Source organism: Orbicella franksi, chromosome 4, assembly GCF_964199315.1.
Source record: "Orbicella franksi chromosome 4, jaOrbFran1.1, whole genome shotgun sequence".
NCBI lineage: Eukaryota > Metazoa > Cnidaria > Anthozoa > Scleractinia > Merulinidae > Orbicella > Orbicella franksi.
Window position 1 is genome coordinate 9,572,522 of NC_138148.1, and position 20,465 is coordinate 9,592,986.

General features: G+C 39.3%; 2 protein-coding genes across 2 annotated transcripts in view; both read left to right on the plus strand.

Moving 5' to 3' along the window:
• LOC145483332 (monocarboxylate transporter 10-like) overlaps positions 1–20,465 on the plus strand; it is a 117,942-nt gene that overhangs the window by 32,567 nt on the left and 64,910 nt on the right. The window lies entirely within an intron of this gene.
• Positions 11,273–19,820, plus strand: LOC145483350 (monocarboxylate transporter 10-like). The gene is made up of 4 exons (XM_081461852.1): positions 11,273–14,205; positions 14,880–15,478; positions 16,013–16,382; positions 16,760–19,820. The coding sequence occupies exons 1-4, from the start codon at positions 14,001–14,003 to the stop codon at positions 17,032–17,034; spliced, it is 1,449 nt and encodes a 482-aa protein (XP_081317978.1). The 5' UTR covers positions 11,273–14,000; the 3' UTR covers positions 17,035–19,820.

Here is a 20,465-nt window from a genome sequence, read left to right on the forward strand (position 1 = left end):
ATTTCATTCACTTAAAAGTACTTCGTGAATATAATTAATTTTCACCATGTGCGAAACCTTCAAATGGACCAAACTTCCGGTGGTTGAATCGCAGAAGGATGGTCTACAGATTCCTGTAAAAATTTCTTTGGGAAAATGATTGTGAGTGACGCGAGAGCTTTTCAAAGTACGTCAAAAATGCAAATATTTGACCATCCGTCGTCAAATTTCAATTTACGAGTTAGACGTATATTTTAGCATGCGCCACATGACTTCACCTATGTTAAGTTGAAATAGACACAGAGCTGATAATTTCGAAATTTTCTAACCTCATTTGCTGTAAAAGGCAGGTCCAAAGCCGATTTGACGTGTTTCTCTCACCATTCGTCGCACAAAAAGCAGAAGTTTGCTTTTGTTTACATAACGTCCGATGTACATCGCCAGCTGTCAACTTATTTAACGGTCGAATACGATGAATCTGTGACCCTCGTTCGACACATATGATCACCACTGCATCTAAGTCAAAAACGGCTAAGTCATTCGTAGATAGTTGCTTGCTTTGCACTACACCAAAATATTACGTTTGATCATCACGGTTTGATGGCTTGAATCCTTGCTTGCAGCGGTTCCTTGTTCGTCACGCAATTCTGTCATCCCATTTTAGGGGGTAGGGGTGGGACAATTTCTATCCTAATACGTAAGGCTCCGTAAGGCTTGGAATCACTGGGAGCACACAATCGTGTTGAGTAGGAGGAGATTAAATTAAGAAATGAAAAGAATGAATAATTTACCATTGCCCCTGTTGTTATCTTTTACTCGACCACCGCTACCTACTATGCCCCTGCGTAATACGGTAACGTTAAACTCATACCTAGGTCTTTTCGCGCTATGCAATTATTTTTGGTTTACATGTAATACAGTGGGCTACCCTCGGGGAAATGGGTGGCGACCGCTTAATGGGGCTAGCCGCTTAAATAGAGGTTGGTGTACCTTGAATATTTAATTTTGCACTGTCGGGCTATAAATTTCTTGGTGAACATGGAGTCAGTTCAATACAATCATGATAGACGTGTGTTTGAATTATCACTCGTCATGCACCTTCAATTTCAGACTCTTATCTGCCATCGCCCTTTCCAAAACAAAGTTCTTAAATTTTGGGTGGCCGCTTAATAGGGGTAAAGACAATAATGAAACCCTTGTCGGAATGACCAAATGATGGCCGCGGAGGTAACCGGTCAATAGGTGTTTTATTTACAATATTTCACTGACGATAATTTTGGACTGTATTGAAAACAGTCCTCTATTTTCTGTTATATGCCAATGCCTTGCCACGAAGCAAACAAAATACGCCAAATAAAATGGCATGCCCAGGGCTATTTACTCACGTAATTACTAATTAAATTTAGTCTGTTTTTCTCACGAATTAGACACGTTGTGATTTCCTATTTTTATCTCAGCTAGTTCTTGCTTCATTACTCTATAATTTTTTTTATGGCGATTTTCTTAAAATTCTAGTGAGTACAGGTACTAGCTTTATCAGCTGTTGTCTGAAACATCAGAACGTACAACAAACGTGATTTGGACCGAGACCACGTACACTATAAAATATGATTATATAAATATACACATATATTATTATATATATGAAAAAACAGATGAACAATGAATAAATTGTTTCACTTATCCTGAGAGTACTCTATACAAAATAGATCAAAATGTGCAGCATATGCCGTGGCAGCATTGCGTGACGAACAATAACGGCTGTAAGATTGTGCTGCGCCGACACGCCTTTCAGCAATGGTCAGCAATCGATCAAACGCAATATTTTGGCGCAGCGCAAAGCAAGCAACTATCTACAAATGACTCAGCCGTTTTAGACCTAGATGCAGTGATGTTCATATGCGCAGAAAGATGGTCACAGATTCATAGTATTCGACCAATAATCGGACGTTAACCTTGTTTAAACAAAAGCAAACATCTGCTCTACGTGCGACGAATGGTGAGAGATCGACTAGAAACACGTCAAATCGGCTTTGGACCTGCCTTTTACATCAAATAAGGTTAGAACATTTCGAAATTATCAGCTCTGTGTCTATTTCAGCTTAACCTAGGTCAAGTCATGTGGCGCATGCTAAAATATAACTCGTAAATTGAAATTTGACGACGGATGGTCAAATATTTGCATTTTTGACGTACTTTGAAAAGCTCTCGCGTCACTCACAATCATTTTCCCAAAGAAATTTTTACAGGAATCTGTAGACCATCCTTCTGCGATTCAACCACCAGAAGTTTGGTCCATTTGAAGGTTTCGCACATGGTGAAAATTAATTATATTCACGAAGTACTTTTAAGTGAATGAAATACATATCTTCGAAATTTAATTATTGTGCACCCAAAAAGACAACGCCACATTCCCTAAAATCAACCCAGTACACATTTAAACATTGCACAAAAATATTTGAGTGTTTTAAAGACGGAAGAATGATGTGGTTTTGCATGCGAGGCTCTCAAACTTGTTTAATAAAATGGTGCGTCAAATGACGATTTTAACGGAATTTGGTAATTTACATATTTCTTTGAAATAAAAGGATATTTTGCCAAAAAAAACTGTCCAGTAGTTTTTGTCATGCCCTAGCCTATCTACCATAAAAATATGAGCGAAATCGAATTTTGGACCCATGCCGAGTTATTTTCCATTTTTATGGACAGGGACTCTTAATTAGAAACAAATCAACAGCACTGAGCCCTACAGGCACAAATGATACAACTGACTGGCGGGCTGCAAATACCGCGCACTTGTCCACTACACAGCTACAAGACTAACTTCACTAACCTGTTCTCTCTCTGGTCTTGTCAAAGAAGTTCATCAAAACCGGGAACAGAACACCAAAGCTAAGTACCTACCAAGATTAACAGAATTACAAACTGCTGTTGAAACACACACGATCCATGACCACGAACTATCCCCGAAACGTTCTCCGGTAATGAGCCATGATACTTCCCAAAGCATTACGTAGTGTCTTGTTGTTCTGCCATTTCAACCAGCCGAGATATCGACCAATTTAATTTTCTGTAGGCTACGTCACAATGCTAAAAGATGTAACATTTTTAAAAGACATAAGAAATTTCTCCTGGAAACTGGATTAACTGAGCAAGTTTAAAACTATTTAAATTTCGCAACCAAATCATGTCGCATATGATGCGACAAAAATCCTCAAGTTTTCAATTTGTTCACTTCTGTTGTCGATTTAACATTGTCTTTGTAGTTTGAAGTGTTCCACATTCAAAGCTCACGCTACTCAACATGCAACATAATTCAACTTCTGAACATGCATGTTTTCCATATCCAACCGCAAGCCAGTCAATCACAGTAAATTTAGACTCGGCAATCTATCAAATTTGCCTGAGGCAGGTCAATCTACCCGAGACAGTAGTTTATAGCGTCGTATTTCATTCTTGCACGCAACACTGATCCAACGGTAATGATTTCATTGTACTTTCCATGTAGAACGAAATGTACCACATGGATATATTTAAACATCCTATGGAGTTAACTACCCGATAGTTCCTGAAAATAATTATCAGAAAAATTGAATTTAGCACATGTAAGCTTATTCTCGATACCTTGATGATTTATCATGATAATTTATGTAAGGACTTGGAACACGGAGAGGCTTTCGTTTAGCGAAAGTAAAGAACAACTCTCATCGTTTATTAAAAAAACAGGTTTCAAGGTGAAGAATATAAGAAATTCACGGAGAAAAAAGAAGAAACAATAAGAAAAAAATCGTTTCCATTGTCTTGCTATGTTTCAATTGCAGGACAGTTGCAGGACCTATTTTATTTTCCTTTTTCATCGTAAAACGTAATCCGTTTACAACAACGTACAATTGCTTAAATTAAACGCGAAATTAATTCATGTATAATTAAGATCTCTTTTCTGACAGTGAAATTCATCTGCGTGGTAAACGAAAACACTGTTCCATGACAGAGTGTGCTAAAGAAGTTTCGTTGTATTAACGTTAATACGGGTGTCTCTTCAGCTACGCTGCTTTGATCCAGCTGATAAAACGGCTGTATGCATCTGTTGGGTTGTAAAACTGCAAACATAATGAAGGAGGTACGGGGTATAAATCTCATTTCGCAGCCAACAGTTTGGCTTAATCCCTTTTCCCAGCCTATTTTTTTTTTACCCAAATCCCATCCTATTTCCGACTTTTTCGTTTGTGATTCCCAGTCCCAGGGACCCAAATCCCATTTTCCCAGTGAAAAAAAGGGAAATCCCATTTTCCATTTTAGCCCTTCTGGCCCCTAACGATTAGAAATCAAAACTAGCTGAATGGCGTTATTGCAGCCAGTCGTCATACACCAAGATTTTGTAAACATCAGTTCTTACACTAGAAGCCTAGACAGCTAATACATTCATCGCAGGTCAGACTGCTAATTCAATATACCGGTAATCGTTCGCACACTCTTCTACTGGAGGGAGACGTTGTGAAACAGTGAATTATTTTCTCATAAACACAACACAAGTATGTAATGTGTAGACTATATATAATGTTTTTTTTCTTTTCTTTTTTGATCTGTAGTGTAAGTTTAATTGTAATTGTTGTAACTGTTCGAGCAAATTAATAACAATAAAATAAAAATAAAAAACATAAACACAACGCTGCTACACTGACCTGACTCGACATTGTTGTGTTATGTTCTTCAGTGCCCTTTCCTCGCTCAACCAATGCAGGGCGAAGTTGTTGGAAAATTAATTCAAATGTTAATCCAGGACTTAAATTTAACCACCTCAATTTTTTTTTTACTTTTCAAACTTAAAATGGGTTATTCGCTCTAATTTAAATTTCGGTAAGTTTTCCGCGTATCGAGATCAGTCAAATTAAAAAATTGAACTGAAAGAAAAACATTAATTAACAGAAGTCATATCTATAACTTGTAAAACGGAATTAAAAGTTGACGCTAAGTTACGATGGACTACTATCCCGTCTGGGAGGTGGAGGGAAAAATAGCAACCATCCGCTTGAATTCATGCCATCAATATTTTCCTGGACTCCCTGTCAACTACGCTAACAAGCTACACCTTCAAAAACCGTTTTGGGAATTGCAGATGCAATATATCAAATAAGAGAGACGGTGTTTCATCGGGATATCCAAACACCGAGAAGGGAGTTGAAAATAGGACGCGCAGCGGAGTATTTTTGACGAAATTCGAGGTCTTTGGATAGCTGATGAAACACTACCTCGAGTGTTTGATATATCTTCTCAATCGAAAGAAAAACTAGGGAGTAAACAGACAAGTAAAATCATCAAATTCTATGCTAATTAAGACCGGGTATCCAAACCTCCTTCACGGTTTTGATTTTCTTTGTTTTGACTTGATGAGTTATTAATTAGTTTCACTCTGTTTCTGCTTCGTATACTTATTTATTGCACGCCATTTCTCCATAGCAACAAGCCTCAAGTGCTACAAGTGCTACAGTGAAACGTCTTGGAATCAGTGCGACGATAATGGAGAGACAGTCACGTGTCCTGAAGAACACGAAGAAGCGTTCTCTAAGGTGTTCTATAATCATGAGCTTCATGGCAGAAAAACTCACACAAAGTTCTGTGAGATAAAATCACAGTGCACGAGTACAAGTAACCCAGTATGTAAAGCTGCGGAGTCTCATAACGGAGAGTGCGAGGTTCATTGTTGCACGCATGACCTGTGTAACGCTGGCTCAGCTACGGCGATCAGCGGGATCCTGCTGGTTGCATGTGCTGTGTTGTTGTTGGTGTCTCTATCGCTGGAAGAGGATTTCAACGCATCAAGGGAACTTGATGGAGGCTCGATTTGAATATTACTATAACTCTCTTGAACTATTCCAATTTTCTTAGTTGCTTTGTTAATAAAGTATTAAATAGTTCCGATTTGACAAGCGAGTTGCAAGTGTCGAGTTGGAGTTACGATTTGGGAGTTTGAGACGAAAGTTCCCACGTGCACTTTTCTTCGCCCAAATTCAATGTCAATTTGTATTACTTTCTTCATAGAAGATGGGGACACTGGACTACTCTAAATGTTGCTGCAGATAAATGGAACTCCTTAGACATTAGGCTCAGAGAATCGCCAACAATAGCGGCATTTAAGGGTGGTCTTTCGAAAGCCGCACTTAAATTTGTGGTAACCCTTTGACGCCCAAGTGGCCATATACGGCCACTTAATGGTCGTGCTCTTTGTACCACTTGTGACGTCACCAATTTTGATAAGCAGATAGTAGTACTAGGCTAGGCCTTTCCGCACAATGGTCAGGTTTAGATATCGACGACATTCCGACGTCGCAAATCGAAAAACAACGTTATCAGTTTTGGTGCAAAAACGGTGGTAAAATGGTCCATTACGCCAATGATTGATCAAGGTCCATTTCTAGGCTTCGCCCGTGATTAACATCCAACTTTTCACGGCAGCCAGAAAGAACATACCACGCAAAAGGTAGCCAGTGTAAAAGGGCCGAGAAAGACAGAAAGGAAAGGGGCAACAAACAAAATTGAGAACGGTTAATGGCAAATAAAAAAATAAAAAAAAAAAAACTTCCAAACCCAAGTCCAAATTTTGGCTTTTTGCGCATGCCCGGAATTGAAATTTTGCTCAATTTTGTGCCTAATCCTCGAAAAATCTCTCCTTTTAATTTAGTAAAAAAAAAAGTTTTCTTAGCAAAACTTAGGCTTATTTAGCGTCATGGCAGCTAAAAAACCTGACTAAACGGTTAAAAACGGTATTTTTTGGCTAAAGTTTGGTATCCAAAGGGTTAATGTAGTAAGCATAATGCATAGTTTTTTTTAATGTTGTCTCCTTTTGTTTTTATCTATTAATACGTTTATATTTTTAGTGCTGCATAGTTAAATATTAGTTTAGATTAATCTTAATTGAGGACCCTTCTGTTAATCAATCGGTGATGTAGGCCTCCTCATTAAAGATTATTATTTATCATCATCATCTTCTTCTTCTTCTTCTTCTTCTTCATCATCATCATCATCATCATCATCAGCATCATTATTATTTATACCAACGACAGTTTGGCAGGCCAGCCGCGCCCATCGTGGCCTGACTAACAGGGTTGTAATGTATTTCAGATTGGTGAGCTTCGTAGTGCACTGATTACCTTGTAAATGGTTATTGGCTTTACTCAAATGTATCCAAGTACAGCCGTTCAATAGATAACATTGCGTGTGGCTCAAACTAAAAGTAGACTTCATGTACGAGGGTATGACGCATGCCACAGTTCTCAATTGTGCATCAATTCCTACTTTATTCAGACGGTGTCCACGTAATAGGCAACACTGATAAACAGAGTTTGTGTCCCTCTAAAACTTTCTCCTTCTCGCTTCTCAACATTCCCTTAAACCTTATTGCATTTTGTAAAGTGTGATTAGTGGAATGGTGAAGTGGGCACTTCTTTGTTCCATCACTGGCTCACCTCTAAAATCTTTTCAAGAAAGTGCCTTCTCTGTTGTCTCAACTCGACTCAACAGACATGGCGTTGAACTTCATCAGGTCCTGTTTAAGCCTACACCCTTTGTTTACACGTTGCTTATGTACAAAAATATCTGACGTGTTTCTATAAATGAGCTCGAATTTGTCCCATACCTGATAAAGCACAACAGTCACTCCAGACGTGAAATCTCGTGTTTCAAAACAATTTAAATCCTACGTATTTTACCAATGCTACAGACCTTACTTAGCTTGCCGCAGCAAGATGGCGGATCGCAAAAAAACACTCTGTTTTCACAAACATTAATTCATTACTGTCAAACCAAGTGAAGCGTACCCCTCAAGATTACATCAATGAATTGGTTATTTGAATATTGAACCTGCTAGTCGTTTCAAGAATACATAAATGAATTGATTATTAGAATATGGAACCCACTAGTCATTTCGGGAATGCAACAATGAATTGACTTTTTGAATTCGGAACCAGTTAGCCGTATTCTTGGAACGAGCGAGAGAGTTCAATATTTGAATAATCAATTCATTACGTAATCTTGAGGGGTACGCGTCACTTGGTTTGATTGTAAGTGTATGCAAATCAACCATAGTTGGTAGAGGGAAACGGTTGTGAAGCCCGGTAAACATCAAAGGAGCAAACAAAGATGCCAAGATTTATGTTGAGAGGTCCACGACCGTGCACAATCTTTTGTTTTGCGTTCATACACCGTGATGCATGAGTTACGTAATCAAAACATTAGTTACGTAATCACAAACATATTGGTTAGTTCCTCGGTCAGTGGTAAACAAATATCTTGTTTTGTGCACGTTCAAGGCCAAAAAAGAGAACAAAAACATTCAACAAAGAACTTTGTCGAGTCTCATAACCATTGCCCTCTAGTAACTATGATTCAACCCAGTAGCCCTTTAATTGCACGGTTAGCTCTATTCCTATTTGCATAACATTGTAATTCAACATGGATGCGACGCAATATTAGGGCTGAAACTGCAAAATCGCCGGAAATTGGCTGACTATCGGCCTGTTCATGAAGTATGTAAGAAATTTTGAACAATTGTTTTTTTGTTTCATTGCGGAAAGAAGATATGTCTACCCTCGAGGGTAGACATATTTGAATTATGAATTGGCGCTTTAGAGTCATCGAAACATATACAAGCAAGAACACCCACGAATTTGGCTTTCTATCTCAAGTCTACAAGGTTTGAACCGGAACGGAAATTTCTTTGAAAATCACTGACCCCAACTAACCCAATCACTGATGACCACTTGTGGGCACAACTAATTGCATTCCAAACTGTCAAAGTGTCAGTGATCACAACTTTTGATCTTCGACCAATCTTTATTGCCAACAGCGTGCTTTATTGGTTATGCATATACTGTACTGACTATACTGCTCAATGATGTATTAGCGCGCAAACAGACTGAAGGTAAGTCTCATTTGATTCTCTCGAGTGTCATCCGGGGCCTGTTTCTCGAAAGCCCCGCAATCTTTTCGGGCCCGAAAAGCGCCATTTTTAGTTAATCGGTATTTAAAGACAGAGAGGTGTACACGCCTGAAATTTCTTGTATGAAGAGAACCTCTGTTCGTATTAAGAACATATGTATAAAACAGTTCTCTAGTCAAAAGGTTTAAGATTTTGTTACGGCTTTTTGGGGTGGGAAAACCTTTCGGGACCTTCGAGAAACGACCCGCCTGGTCTTTTCGATGAAATTACGTAATCAGTGTGCGATACCAAGTTCAGCATATATTAGTGGTCTGTGCGTTCTGAGATTGTCTGTAGACTTCTGAGATTTAGCTGTTAGGACTGTTAAGTTTTCGTTTGGTAAGAATTAACTTTCGGTGACAGGTACCGGTTTGCTTTTCCGGCTACTGTTCGGAGATGCCTCATGACAGACCTAATTATGGTAAAGTTGGTCCTGAAGTTGAAACGAAGCGAGTAAGCGGGATTTTCGGAGCTATCGTCTAGTCTTTGTTCGATTACCGAGGCTAGACTATTTGACCTTAAACGTGAATAGTCACGAAAGAAACCTTCTATTGATTTAGCAGGTTGGTACTTGTCTTATTAACAAAAAAAACAAGGAAATATCATCCACAGAAATCAACGGCGTATAATTCAAATATTTGTCTACTTGTATGACTGACTAGCTGATCCGATGGGATCAGTTTTCAGTAAGGATACCCTTATTTTTTCACGCAATTTCACGCAATTCTTTCGCAAAATTTCCACAATGAAGGTATCAAAATCGGAGATATCGTTGACTGACAACTCCTAACCGGCAAACTCCTTAAATATTCGCTTCTTGGCATGAATTAATTCGTAAACTGCATGCGAACGAATCTACGTTCTGACGCATAGATATTTTACAATAACAACGTGAAAAATTTTATTTAGTGTGAGGAGAGAAAATCATATCGTTCAGCTTATTCTATAATTTCGCTTTCGCTAACAAATATATAGAAACTTTTTAGTAGCTTTACGTAATCACTAGGAATTATGTTTCGGCTTAAATAATCCCGCCTGTAAAATATTCTTTGGTTACATTCTGGTTATATTCTGGTTACGCCCCCGGTGGTGGGACGCCGGATACCACTATCCCGTATTGGTTATGTTTCACGTTCTGAGTGCGTTACTGGATTAAACTCTACCGTTGGACCCAAGTAACTGCGTATTCTCTGTCTTCCCGTTGGTTTGTTTTGCTGTAACAGATCCCGAAACCTCTAGGAGTCTGACAAACTCCGTCGCTGCAAGCGTGTTTCTCTCTGCATTGTTGCAACAAGGATAACAACTTAAGCGGCCCAAAAACCTGTTATCACATTAATGTCATTGTAGCTGATATGCCTGAGTCCGCAACGGTTGCCATTCTCCTTTCCGCATTTTTGACACGCATTCCAAGCATACAATAACGCTTATATCCTTCACTTTGATATCTTCTTTAATTAATAAACAATGAGAGTTACTCTTTACGTTTGTCAAATGATGGCCTCTCCGCATTCCACGTCCAGGCATTCCTGCTCCAGATTCTGACTGATTTACTCTTTCAGTCTCTACCATTAAGCTATAAACCCTTTCGATCATTTCCGTTACAAAGTCATCAATAACCATGTTACTATAATTCTCTGCAGGCAGTTTAATCTACTGATTAGCTAAAGCTGGAACTCTCCTTCGCAGTATTTTGTGTACGGCAAGTTTACCAGCCTATCAGCTCTCCTTTTTAAGACAAACTCTTGTCCCCAGTTCTGGAACTAGTTGTAACAGTTCTAAAAACAAATGGGATATTCTAAAACGCAATTTCTGAAACAAATAAAGGAAATCGGCTTAATTTTTTCCAGATAAAGTTAACAAATCTGCTATTAAATGCCCTTTTCGGCTACTTTTTTGCCAGAGTGGTAAACATTTTGCCACAATTTTGCATTAAGTGCTTAAATTTTGCCACGAAAATTGAAAATGTTAGCTGGTAAGAAATGGGTAAATAACTGAAAACTTTACCAGGATCGGAGCTTTGAAGACAGCTATGGTAAAAATGTCACGAAAAGTTAAGATTTTTGCCAAGATCTAGATGAGTTGCAAGAATCAGCTTAAAAGAGGAGTTTTCTGCAAGGAAGGCAACAAATATGGTAAAAAGTAAGCCTAAATATTTATTTTTTGGTAAAAAGGTTGTAAGAGGCAGCTTTCTCTTGGCATAAAGAACGCGAATTTTGTTAATTTTGCCAATTTTAAAAGCGATTGGCAAATTTATCGATAATTGAGGTAATCTCTGTCAATTTCTTCTTCTACGAAACATCTGGCAAGGTACATGGAAATTTCCATGTACCTTGTAACGAAACACATGGCAAGGTACATGGAAAGTTCCTTATACCTCGCAACAAAACACATGGCAAGGTACATAGGAGTTTCCATGTACCTTGCAACGAAACACATGGCAAGGTACATGGAAATTTCCATGTACCTTAACGTGTGTGGTGTAGGAAGGTACATGGAAATTGCCATGTACCTTAACATGTGTAGTACAGGAAGGTACATGGAAGTTTCCATGTACCTTAACGTGTGTGGTGTAGGAAGGTACATGGAAATTTCCATGTACCTTAACATGTGTAGTACAGGAAGGTACATGGAAATTTCCATGGACCTTAACGTGTGTAGAACAGGAAGGTACATGGAAATTTCCATGTACCGTAGCATGTGTAGTGCAATTTTTCTTTTTACCTGCGTTTGAAAGAAATTATGCTCTTTGAGGTAAATTTTACCATATGAAGTGACTTTGTTGCACAATTTAACTTCTTCTTTAGAAATCTTGCCAGCCTTACTTCGCTTTTGACCGCACCTGGTAAAAATGTTACTGAAGTGGCTCATTATCGCCAAAATATCGGCGTTTTAGAATATCCCATTTGCTTTTAGAACGTGTTTTGTATTTTAATATACGTAAAGACAAGAAACTAAAATAAAACCTGAATTGAGTTGAAACTAATAACATCGTGAACAGCTTGTAGCTTCAAACAAGTAGTTATATAGGATCTATTGTTCATAATTGTCCGGTCACTTAAATGGATTAATTAATACAAAGAACAAAGCTTAAATAAATTATCATCACCACTGTATTGAGCTTATGCTTACATGTACTAAGTTTAAAGTGCACCTAGCCCCCAATTTTTTTTTCCGCTAAAATGAATCTAAATGTTATTTGAAATACTTCTGCGAAAAAATTTTTTGGATTCGGTTAAATCCTCGATTTTCTGTGCCCCGACGAAATCTCGAAAATAGCCCCAAAACACCGCCATTTTGTTTCACGACCGAGTTTGAGGAGAATGGGTCCAGCGGCTGTTGTGACGTCTACCCAGGAAGGTCGAATATGTCACTTCCTCTCATTTCCTTCAGGATGGTGCAATACAGATTCGAAAAGTGCGCAGAAATGCCTTCCAGAAGTGCTATCGGCTGTTGTAGCAATATCCCAGATCTAAAAAAGATATCCTGTACAATTTATTGGCGATGATCGGTCAATGGAACAGTAAAGACATAAACGATGGTTGATTTTGTCGAACCGAAACAAGCGAACTGAGTCTGTGAGAACCATTGGAGAACTCTCACTGGAATTTGTATCGCAGACTATCAAATGCTATTTTCAAAATTTCCTGCTTAAAGCCAACCAGCAGTTTGTCGAAATACTACCGACAACCTATATCTTCCAGTCCCGCAGTATTTGTAAAATAGCCGGCAAAGTTGAGTGATCAATCAAGAAGCGTTGCGACCAAATATACTGATGTGTAAATAGGTCGCAACTGTACGCCGCCAACCAACACTTATTTCTCTTGCAATTTAGATAAAAGTCGAAGATTAATCCTGTAGAATTACATGATAACGAAACTGTTACACTCACAGAGTTTTTCGAAGATCTGGAAATCAGCAGTGCGATAAACATTCTATACAATAGTGTCGAAAATATGACCGCGTAACATTATCTGCGGACCGCTTAGGGAACACATCCTTTTCGCTTATCCGACGAATTTTACTGCAAACTTTGAGAAAAATTTACGTTGGTTATTTGGAGTTACGACTTAAAACGTTTGACAATGTGAAATCGGTAATTGTATGAAATGTTTCCTTCCGCCTTGCCTTCCCACAGCTTCAAAAATACAGTTCCAAACAATTCTACGATTTTCAATCGATCGAAGCCAGTGTTTTGGAGGTCATCAAGTCTCGAAAACTGCAATACTTACGTCGCTCTTATAAACATGAAGCATTCCAGAAAGTAAAACACAAACTGGATTTAATAGAACAACCATACCTTGACAAAATTATATTCTCGCTAAGGAAAAATGTAAACGGGCTGTAAACACGCGTGGGAGTCTAGTGTTTAGGTGACGAAATAACCATCCAAAGCAGTCCTTGACTTTTTTTTCCTGCTTTTCGTTTGCCTGCTCCTCCACGTCGTATCTGGCTTTCCATTCCTAATATGCAAGCAGCTCGTCCGCAAAGAAGTCTTCCCCGTCGTCGCTTGAAATATTGCAAATTGTTCTCAAAGCTCTAAGTAGCGGGTTCACAGTTGTCGAACGTGCTCGATCGAAGTTTATTTCGGTGTCTTCCGAATTGAAACCTAACTCTGACTCCAGAGACGAAAAAGAAATGATTCTGAAACAAAACTTGGACGTTTTAGTCCCAAAATAAATTGGAACGATTAGTTTTGTTTTCCATTTTCTCGAGCAAATACAGAGAACTGACTGAGACGCCATTGTGTTTGGTTCCTGGGTAGACGTCATCAGCAACTGCCGCCCCAGACTCCCTGAAACGCGGTCGTGTAACACTTCAGGCGCGACTTTGAAAGGGCATAGAAAATCGAGGATTCAACCAAATTCAAAAATTTTTTCGCCCAAATGCTTCAAATAACAAGTGGATTCGTTTTAGGGTTAGGTGCACTTTAACTTTTCTTATAATTATTTCCAGGGGCATATATGGTAGTTGACTTCATAGGATCTTTTAACCTTGCAACGTAGAAGCCTACAGCAAAATAAGTTGGTGGAAATCTCGGCTGATTGAAATGTTAGAAGAACGAGACACCACGCAATGCTTTGGGGAAATATCATGGTTCTTTACGGGAAAACGTTTCAAGGATAGTTCATGGTCATGGATCGTGTGTGTTTCAGCAGCGGTTTGTAATTCTGTTAATCTTGGCATGGTTCTCAGCTTTGGTGTGTTGTTCCCAGTTTTGATGGACTACTTTGACGAGACCAGAGAGAGAACAGGTTAGTGAAGTTAGTCTTGTAGCTGTGTTGTCGACAAGCGGGAAGTCTTTGCAAATTGTACTGTCGTACAAGTGTATCATATGTGCCGGTAGTCGAGTTCAGTGCTGTTGATTCGTTTCTGAATGACGCTTAAAAGCTACTGATTTAAAAAAAAATGCTGAACATTTCCTTTTAGGAACATTGACAGGTTCAAAATTACAGGGCCATACATTTAGCCGAGGACGGGTTTGATTTCACACTACAATCAGCAAAATTTACTCGAAAAGTAGTGCTGAGCTTCGCCCCTCGAAAATCCACTTTGTTTTGAGAGGATGCAAGTGGACTCTACAGTACAGTTTAAATACCGTGATCACAAAAGTTCGAAACCCTGATGTAGAACTCTATTCTCCTAACACAGTAGAGAGAAGAACCAAACTGTATAGAAAACATTGTCCTATGTCCAGTTCGTCCCAACTGAACATCTCAAGTCCGTTGTATGTTATGCTTTTCTTTGTTTTGTTTTTCTCCAGTTCTGTCGACCTATAACATCGACTCTGAGACTAACCGTTTCTTACTGAGGATCAGCGTTTAAAACTGAAATTCATTTCCCTTTATCGCAAATATCGCCAAATTCCAAAATTTTGGCAAGCAAAATGTAGCTACTATCATTGATTGAAAAACGTTTTTATTTTCAGCTTTTGTCGGCTCAATCGGTCTGGGCATGGTATGGTTTGCAAGTCCGCTGGCAGGCTATCTGTGCGATCACTTTGGTTGCCGCATCACATGTTTCTTGGGAGGCACGCTGTGCATTGCGGGTCTGGTGTCGACATCATTCGTCCAGAGCTTCACAGTGATGTACTTCACGTACAGCGCCTTGTACGGTTTAGGAACTTGCTTTATATACAATCCTTGCTTTCTTGTAAATGCTAATTATTTTACAGAGAAGTTGTCCGTAGCTACTGGCGTTGTTTCGTTAGGCGCGAGTGTAGGAGTCCTCTACAGCGGACCTTTGCTTCAAGTCCTCTTACACTCGTTCGAATGGAGAAACACTTTCAGAATAATGGCAGCAACGTATGCCCTTGTGTGCATTTTGAGTCTGAATTTCAATCCATATGTAGAAGAAATAACAACAGTGGAGAACTTCAACACTGAAAAGAACAACAAAGAGGAAGTAATAGTTGACAAGACAGGCATCTCTCTTTACTGCAGTGTGTGGAGCTTTCCTGCTTACACCGTTGTTGTGACGTCGCTCACGTTTGCCAGTTTTGGGATGTATATTCCTTACATCAACCTGGTATGTTAATTTCAAATAGCTTGTTATTGTCAGTTAGGACGAGTTTACCCTAAAATAATTAGGTTATTCGCTTTCGATTTTTATGCATGGTAGAAATCTCGAACTCAAAATCTAATTGTTAAATGTGGGTTAAATTTTTTTTTTTAAGCCACGGTCATGCTACACTTTGTCTCGCTTTTACAAGAAACTGTATGTATGCATACATGGTGTAGGAGAACGACTGCTTCGAAAACAAATTCGCTAGAGTTTCCGGCTCCTTAGTGTCATGTAACAAACAGCAAGGTAATATACGTTCCCTAACCTGGAGCTCTTTTTGCGCATGAAAAAGAAACCGAAATCTCTGGGACCGCGAATGGGACACCACACAGATTTCTGTGCTGTTAAATCAACTTCGAATTCATGGCCGTTTTTGGCCGTCAAACTTTCGGACACTAGACTGAGCGCACGGGAAAAGTGTCTCCGTTTACTTAAGATCACTTTCCAAACTTTGTTAAATAAGAACTTCTTAAGAGGTTATTGTTAATTTTTATCTAGGTCAAGTACTGTGAAGACATTGGAATCTCTGCGCAGAAAGCTTCTCGGCTGTTCATTTTTATCGGCCTTGCGTCATGTGTCGCGCGCCTGATGACGGGAAAACTGTGCAACAACAAAAGAGTTAATCCAGTGTACGTTTATCAATCATGCTTAGTAACAGCTGGTCTCGCCGCATTTATGCTGCCCTTCACCACAAAATACTGGAGCCTTATCGTTTTCAGTGTCATTTATGGATTTAGTGATGGTATTTTCATAACAAGCCAGTGTTTTATTCTACTGACGTGTGTGGACAGCAAGAGAACAACGGCCGCTTTCTGCATCAACAATGTGTTGTATTCGTTTTCTGCGGCCGCTGGTGGACCAGTTGCTGGTGAGTTAATAATGTTACTTCAAACCGAGTGCGAGAATTGTCCAGGGGGAGCACAGACCTGAGGTCCTCACAGAAAATACAGTACGTTTTGAGCGCAGTGTGTTCGGTAGAAAAAGACAAAAGGCCGTTTAGCTCTTCCAATGTAGCCCCGAACTATAACCCTAGGCAAATTTCATAAAACTCGGCGATCGTGATGGCAGTGAAACAAACTTGAAGGGAAGGAATACTTTTCGGTCAGAAATTTTTTTTAGAAATCCAGGGTTCTTGAAATATGGTGGGATACCACAGTAGAAACTCTGTCAGTAAAACTCTGAGGAAACCTGTTTTGGGGATCTTTCAAGCTCGTTTCTTGAGATATTTTCTTTTCTTTTCTTCAGCCTTGATAGCTGACCACACAGGGAGCTATATCTACTCATTCTACATGACTGGAGGAGTACTGTTTGCTGCTTTCCTGATACCGGTAATAATGATTTTCATCAACTGGAGAAAGTCTAAAGTTCACTCACAGACCTCGGAAGTAGAAGAAGACGAAGAGAAGAAGGTTGCTGATACAATATCAAAGGCGTTTCAGACTGAGGAGGGGCAAAACTTTGGAATGGAGCGCCGTGATGGAGCCTTGACGAGAATGCGCAGTTCTAGCACAAACGCCTAGTTTTCATTAACGTGTATTTCACTCATCCTAGCATAGGGTCCAAAAGGAGCAGGAATGGCGCAGTGGTGAGAGCGCTCACCTCCTACCGATGTCGATCGGTTTCAGGATTCCGGCCCGTACTATATGTGGGTTGAGTTTGTTATTGGTTCTCGCCTTGCTCCGGCGATTTTTCTCTGGATTCTCCGGTTTTCCTCCTTCCACAGAAACCAACATCTTCAAATTCCAATTCGACCAGGATAGATGACCTGCATGAAAACCAGCTAAGAGTGACGTGGTTTTCTCTCTAAATATTGCAACTTATCTATTATCTCCCTCGTTCATAAAAATGAGCCCATTCCACCGATAAGTAGCGTTTAAAATGTTGGCTACGTACTGAGAAACTTGGACTCTAGCAATGTCATTAAGGACGTTCGCGCGAAAATTTTCCAACATTGATTTTTTTTAGACTTTTACCACTGTAAGATGATGAGTTATTTATGTCAGAAATGTTAAAAAATAGGGGGTCACCGTCGTGACTAACTGGGACTCTAGAAATGTCATTAAACCGGAGGGTCCTATGGCTATCATGACATACGCCAAATGTACATAGTTATTATCTGGTAGAACTGGTATATGCCGGTGAAAGTATGAAATTCGGTACCGTTAGCAATCGAACAATATCCAAGGTAGCAGGATTCAATTGAACGCATTTGAACTTAAATTGCGAGAGTCTGATAACCAAACATTGTCATTTAACACAATGTAAGCTTTGAGGACGACAGTGCGAGCGTATTTTTCAAGATCATTGCAGTTCTGTTAATACAGTCACGAGGAGATATTTACAGTGGGAATAACTTGCGTCCCCTCTTGAGGAACATAAAAAAAGGGATTTAATTTACGAGAGGTATAGCCTGCGAAGACAGACGTATTTCCGGCTGCCACTTGGTTCCGCGTTTTTCATGTAAATTTAAGGTTACAGTATACCTTCGGGTCGGCAATTTTCTTCAAATTTGGATTTTTGGGTCAAAGTAGTGGCCGAAGAATGATCTCATATTTCCGAAAAATATTTTTGAAAAAGGCTAAACATTGGCGGAGAAATGGCGGCTTTACGTTTACGCCGGAAGTAAAAGTTTACCTCTTGATTGACAGCCCTATGGCGCGTATGCAATCAACCGAGACGATTTTCGCGGGAATTACCTGTATCGATATCACGAATTGACTACTCAGTCGATCAGCATTGTTGTTCTGACTACCCAGCATTTTTGGTATTAGGTGTAACTCTACTAAGTTATAAGTAAACATAGACCACGTTAAAAACATGGACCAGTTCGAAAAAGCGAAAACAGCGAAGAACGAATGAAAATACATCAATGAGTGAAGAAGCGAAAGTTCGTCACGCGGATGAAGCTATAGCTATCGTATAAGGCGGGCAAAATATTCGTGGTAAGAGAAAAGAAAGGTTCTGTAAAAATTTCGGAACTTGACAGCAATGACAGAGATGTTGACAGAGACTCTTCTGATGAGTCCGATATCGACGAATCGTCGGACTCATTGAGACCATTTGAAATATCATCCATGCACAGTTGACCACACACAGTTGCTTCCCGCGCTTTCTTTTGTTTGTTTTCTTCGCTCAGCCACTCTAGCGTTCTTATCCTTTTTAGCCTTCCCCATTTTGCCAAACCAACTTCAAGAAAAACCGAGCTACAGAAAATCTCTCCGCCTTCGGCGCCTTGAGCACATTGCGAAACACAAGGGTTTTTTAGAGATTCGCGCGTAAATTCCACCAGGAGGTTAACGGTAGTAAACTTTCCCTACACTGATTGGCTCAGTTTTCTGAGAACCCAGTTGAAGGTGTTTGTGGGCGGAGTTTGTTTGCGAAGCAGAAGATTTTTCTTAGTGCTGTTTTCTCGAATAAATTTTCTCACTTGAAGCAGACACTTTAAAGAGTTATAACTCAAAGAGAATTTGTTCAATAGCCCTCAAATTTGGACAGTAGCTAGTTTAACATACAAACTACAAAATCGTGTCTGGGAATTGTTAATTTCGAAATGCTTTTTCTTCGAGAGCGATTTTTGTACGATCACCCCACATTTTTTTAAACCTATTTCAAAAATGTTCTGTAACTTTTTACTGCGATTAAATATGCCAAAACGCAGACACGTTTTTTAAGCGCTTTGGGTCATGAAACCGAGGAAAAAATTAAATTGGCGAAAAACGAAATTGGCTTTGACTTATAGCTTTCGAAACGTGATTCGGGCGCTCGCATTTAGTGGTCGTGAAAAATTCGACAATTCATTTTATTTCAAATTCTTGATATAGTTTGATAGCCAGCTCTATAAGCTTTAATTTGATATAGGGGTTTAGGTATCTACAGCTTAAACTGCACGCGCTACTGTAACCTTAAATGATTGCAGTCTAAATTCAAACTTGTCCTCCGCTGAATGTGTGACCGTCTAATTTTGAACTTGTCAATGTTCCTAGTTAACTGCCCCCCCCCCCCCTTTTTGGGTTTTCGTTCTGTTAAACCACAGCGAAATAAATTTACATTCACCATCCAGCCCTAAGCTTGCTCAACAAGTTGATACCATTTTTGTTGGTTATGACGTCATATTACGTCAAAGACGTCATTTGACCTGCCATCTTGGATCCGCCATCTTGGATTTTACTATTGTCTTAAAAAGTGTAAAAATAGCACAAATTAATATAAAATCTAGCCAGTATGCTTATGAAATGTACAAATTTGTGAATTTCTGCAATTTGATGAAGAAAACCGAAGAAAGCCATGGCAACACACAATTGACATATCAAAATTTCCGCGGAAGATGAATGAACAGTTACTGAAAGTTTCAGCCCCTTAGAGTAAATCGTCGTTTAAAAAATTGAAAAAACCTTATGGTTAAAACCGTACGGTTAAATCAGTAGATTTTAACGGCGTTAATTAGAAACAAATCAACAGCACTGAGCCCTACCGGCACAAATTGACTGGCGGGATGCAAATACCGCGCACTTGTCCACTACACAGCTACAAGACTAACTTCACTAACCTGTTCTCTCTCTGGTCTCGTCGAAGAAGTCCATCAAAACCGGGAACAGAACACCAAAGTTGAGAGCCATACCAAGATTAACAGAATTACAAACTGCTGTTGAAACACACACGATCCATGACCACGAACTATCCCTGAAACGATCTCCAATAAAGAGCCATGATACTTTCCCAAAGCATTACGTAGTGTCTTGTTGTTCTACCATTTCAACCAGCCGAGATATCGACCAATTTAATTTTCTGTAGGCTACTTCACGATGCTAAAAGATGTAACATTTTTAAAAGACATAAGAAATTTCTCCTGGAAAATGGATTAACTGAGCAAGTTTAAAACTATTTAAATTTCGCAACCAAATCATGTCGCATATGATGCGACAAAAATTCTCAAGTTTTCAATTTGTTCACT

Coding starts and splice junctions, on each gene's coding strand:
- LOC145483350 (XM_081461852.1), top strand. CDS start 14,001: ATGTTAGAAGAACGAGACACCACGCAATGCTTTGGGGAAATATCATGG. Junction 15,479..16,012: donor ATATTCCTTACATCAACCTG/GTATGTTAATTT, acceptor ATTTTTATCTAG/GTCAAGTACTGTGAAGACAT. Junction 16,383..16,759: donor CGCTGGTGGACCAGTTGCTG/GTGAGTTAATAA, acceptor TCTTTTCTTCAG/CCTTGATAGCTGACCACACA.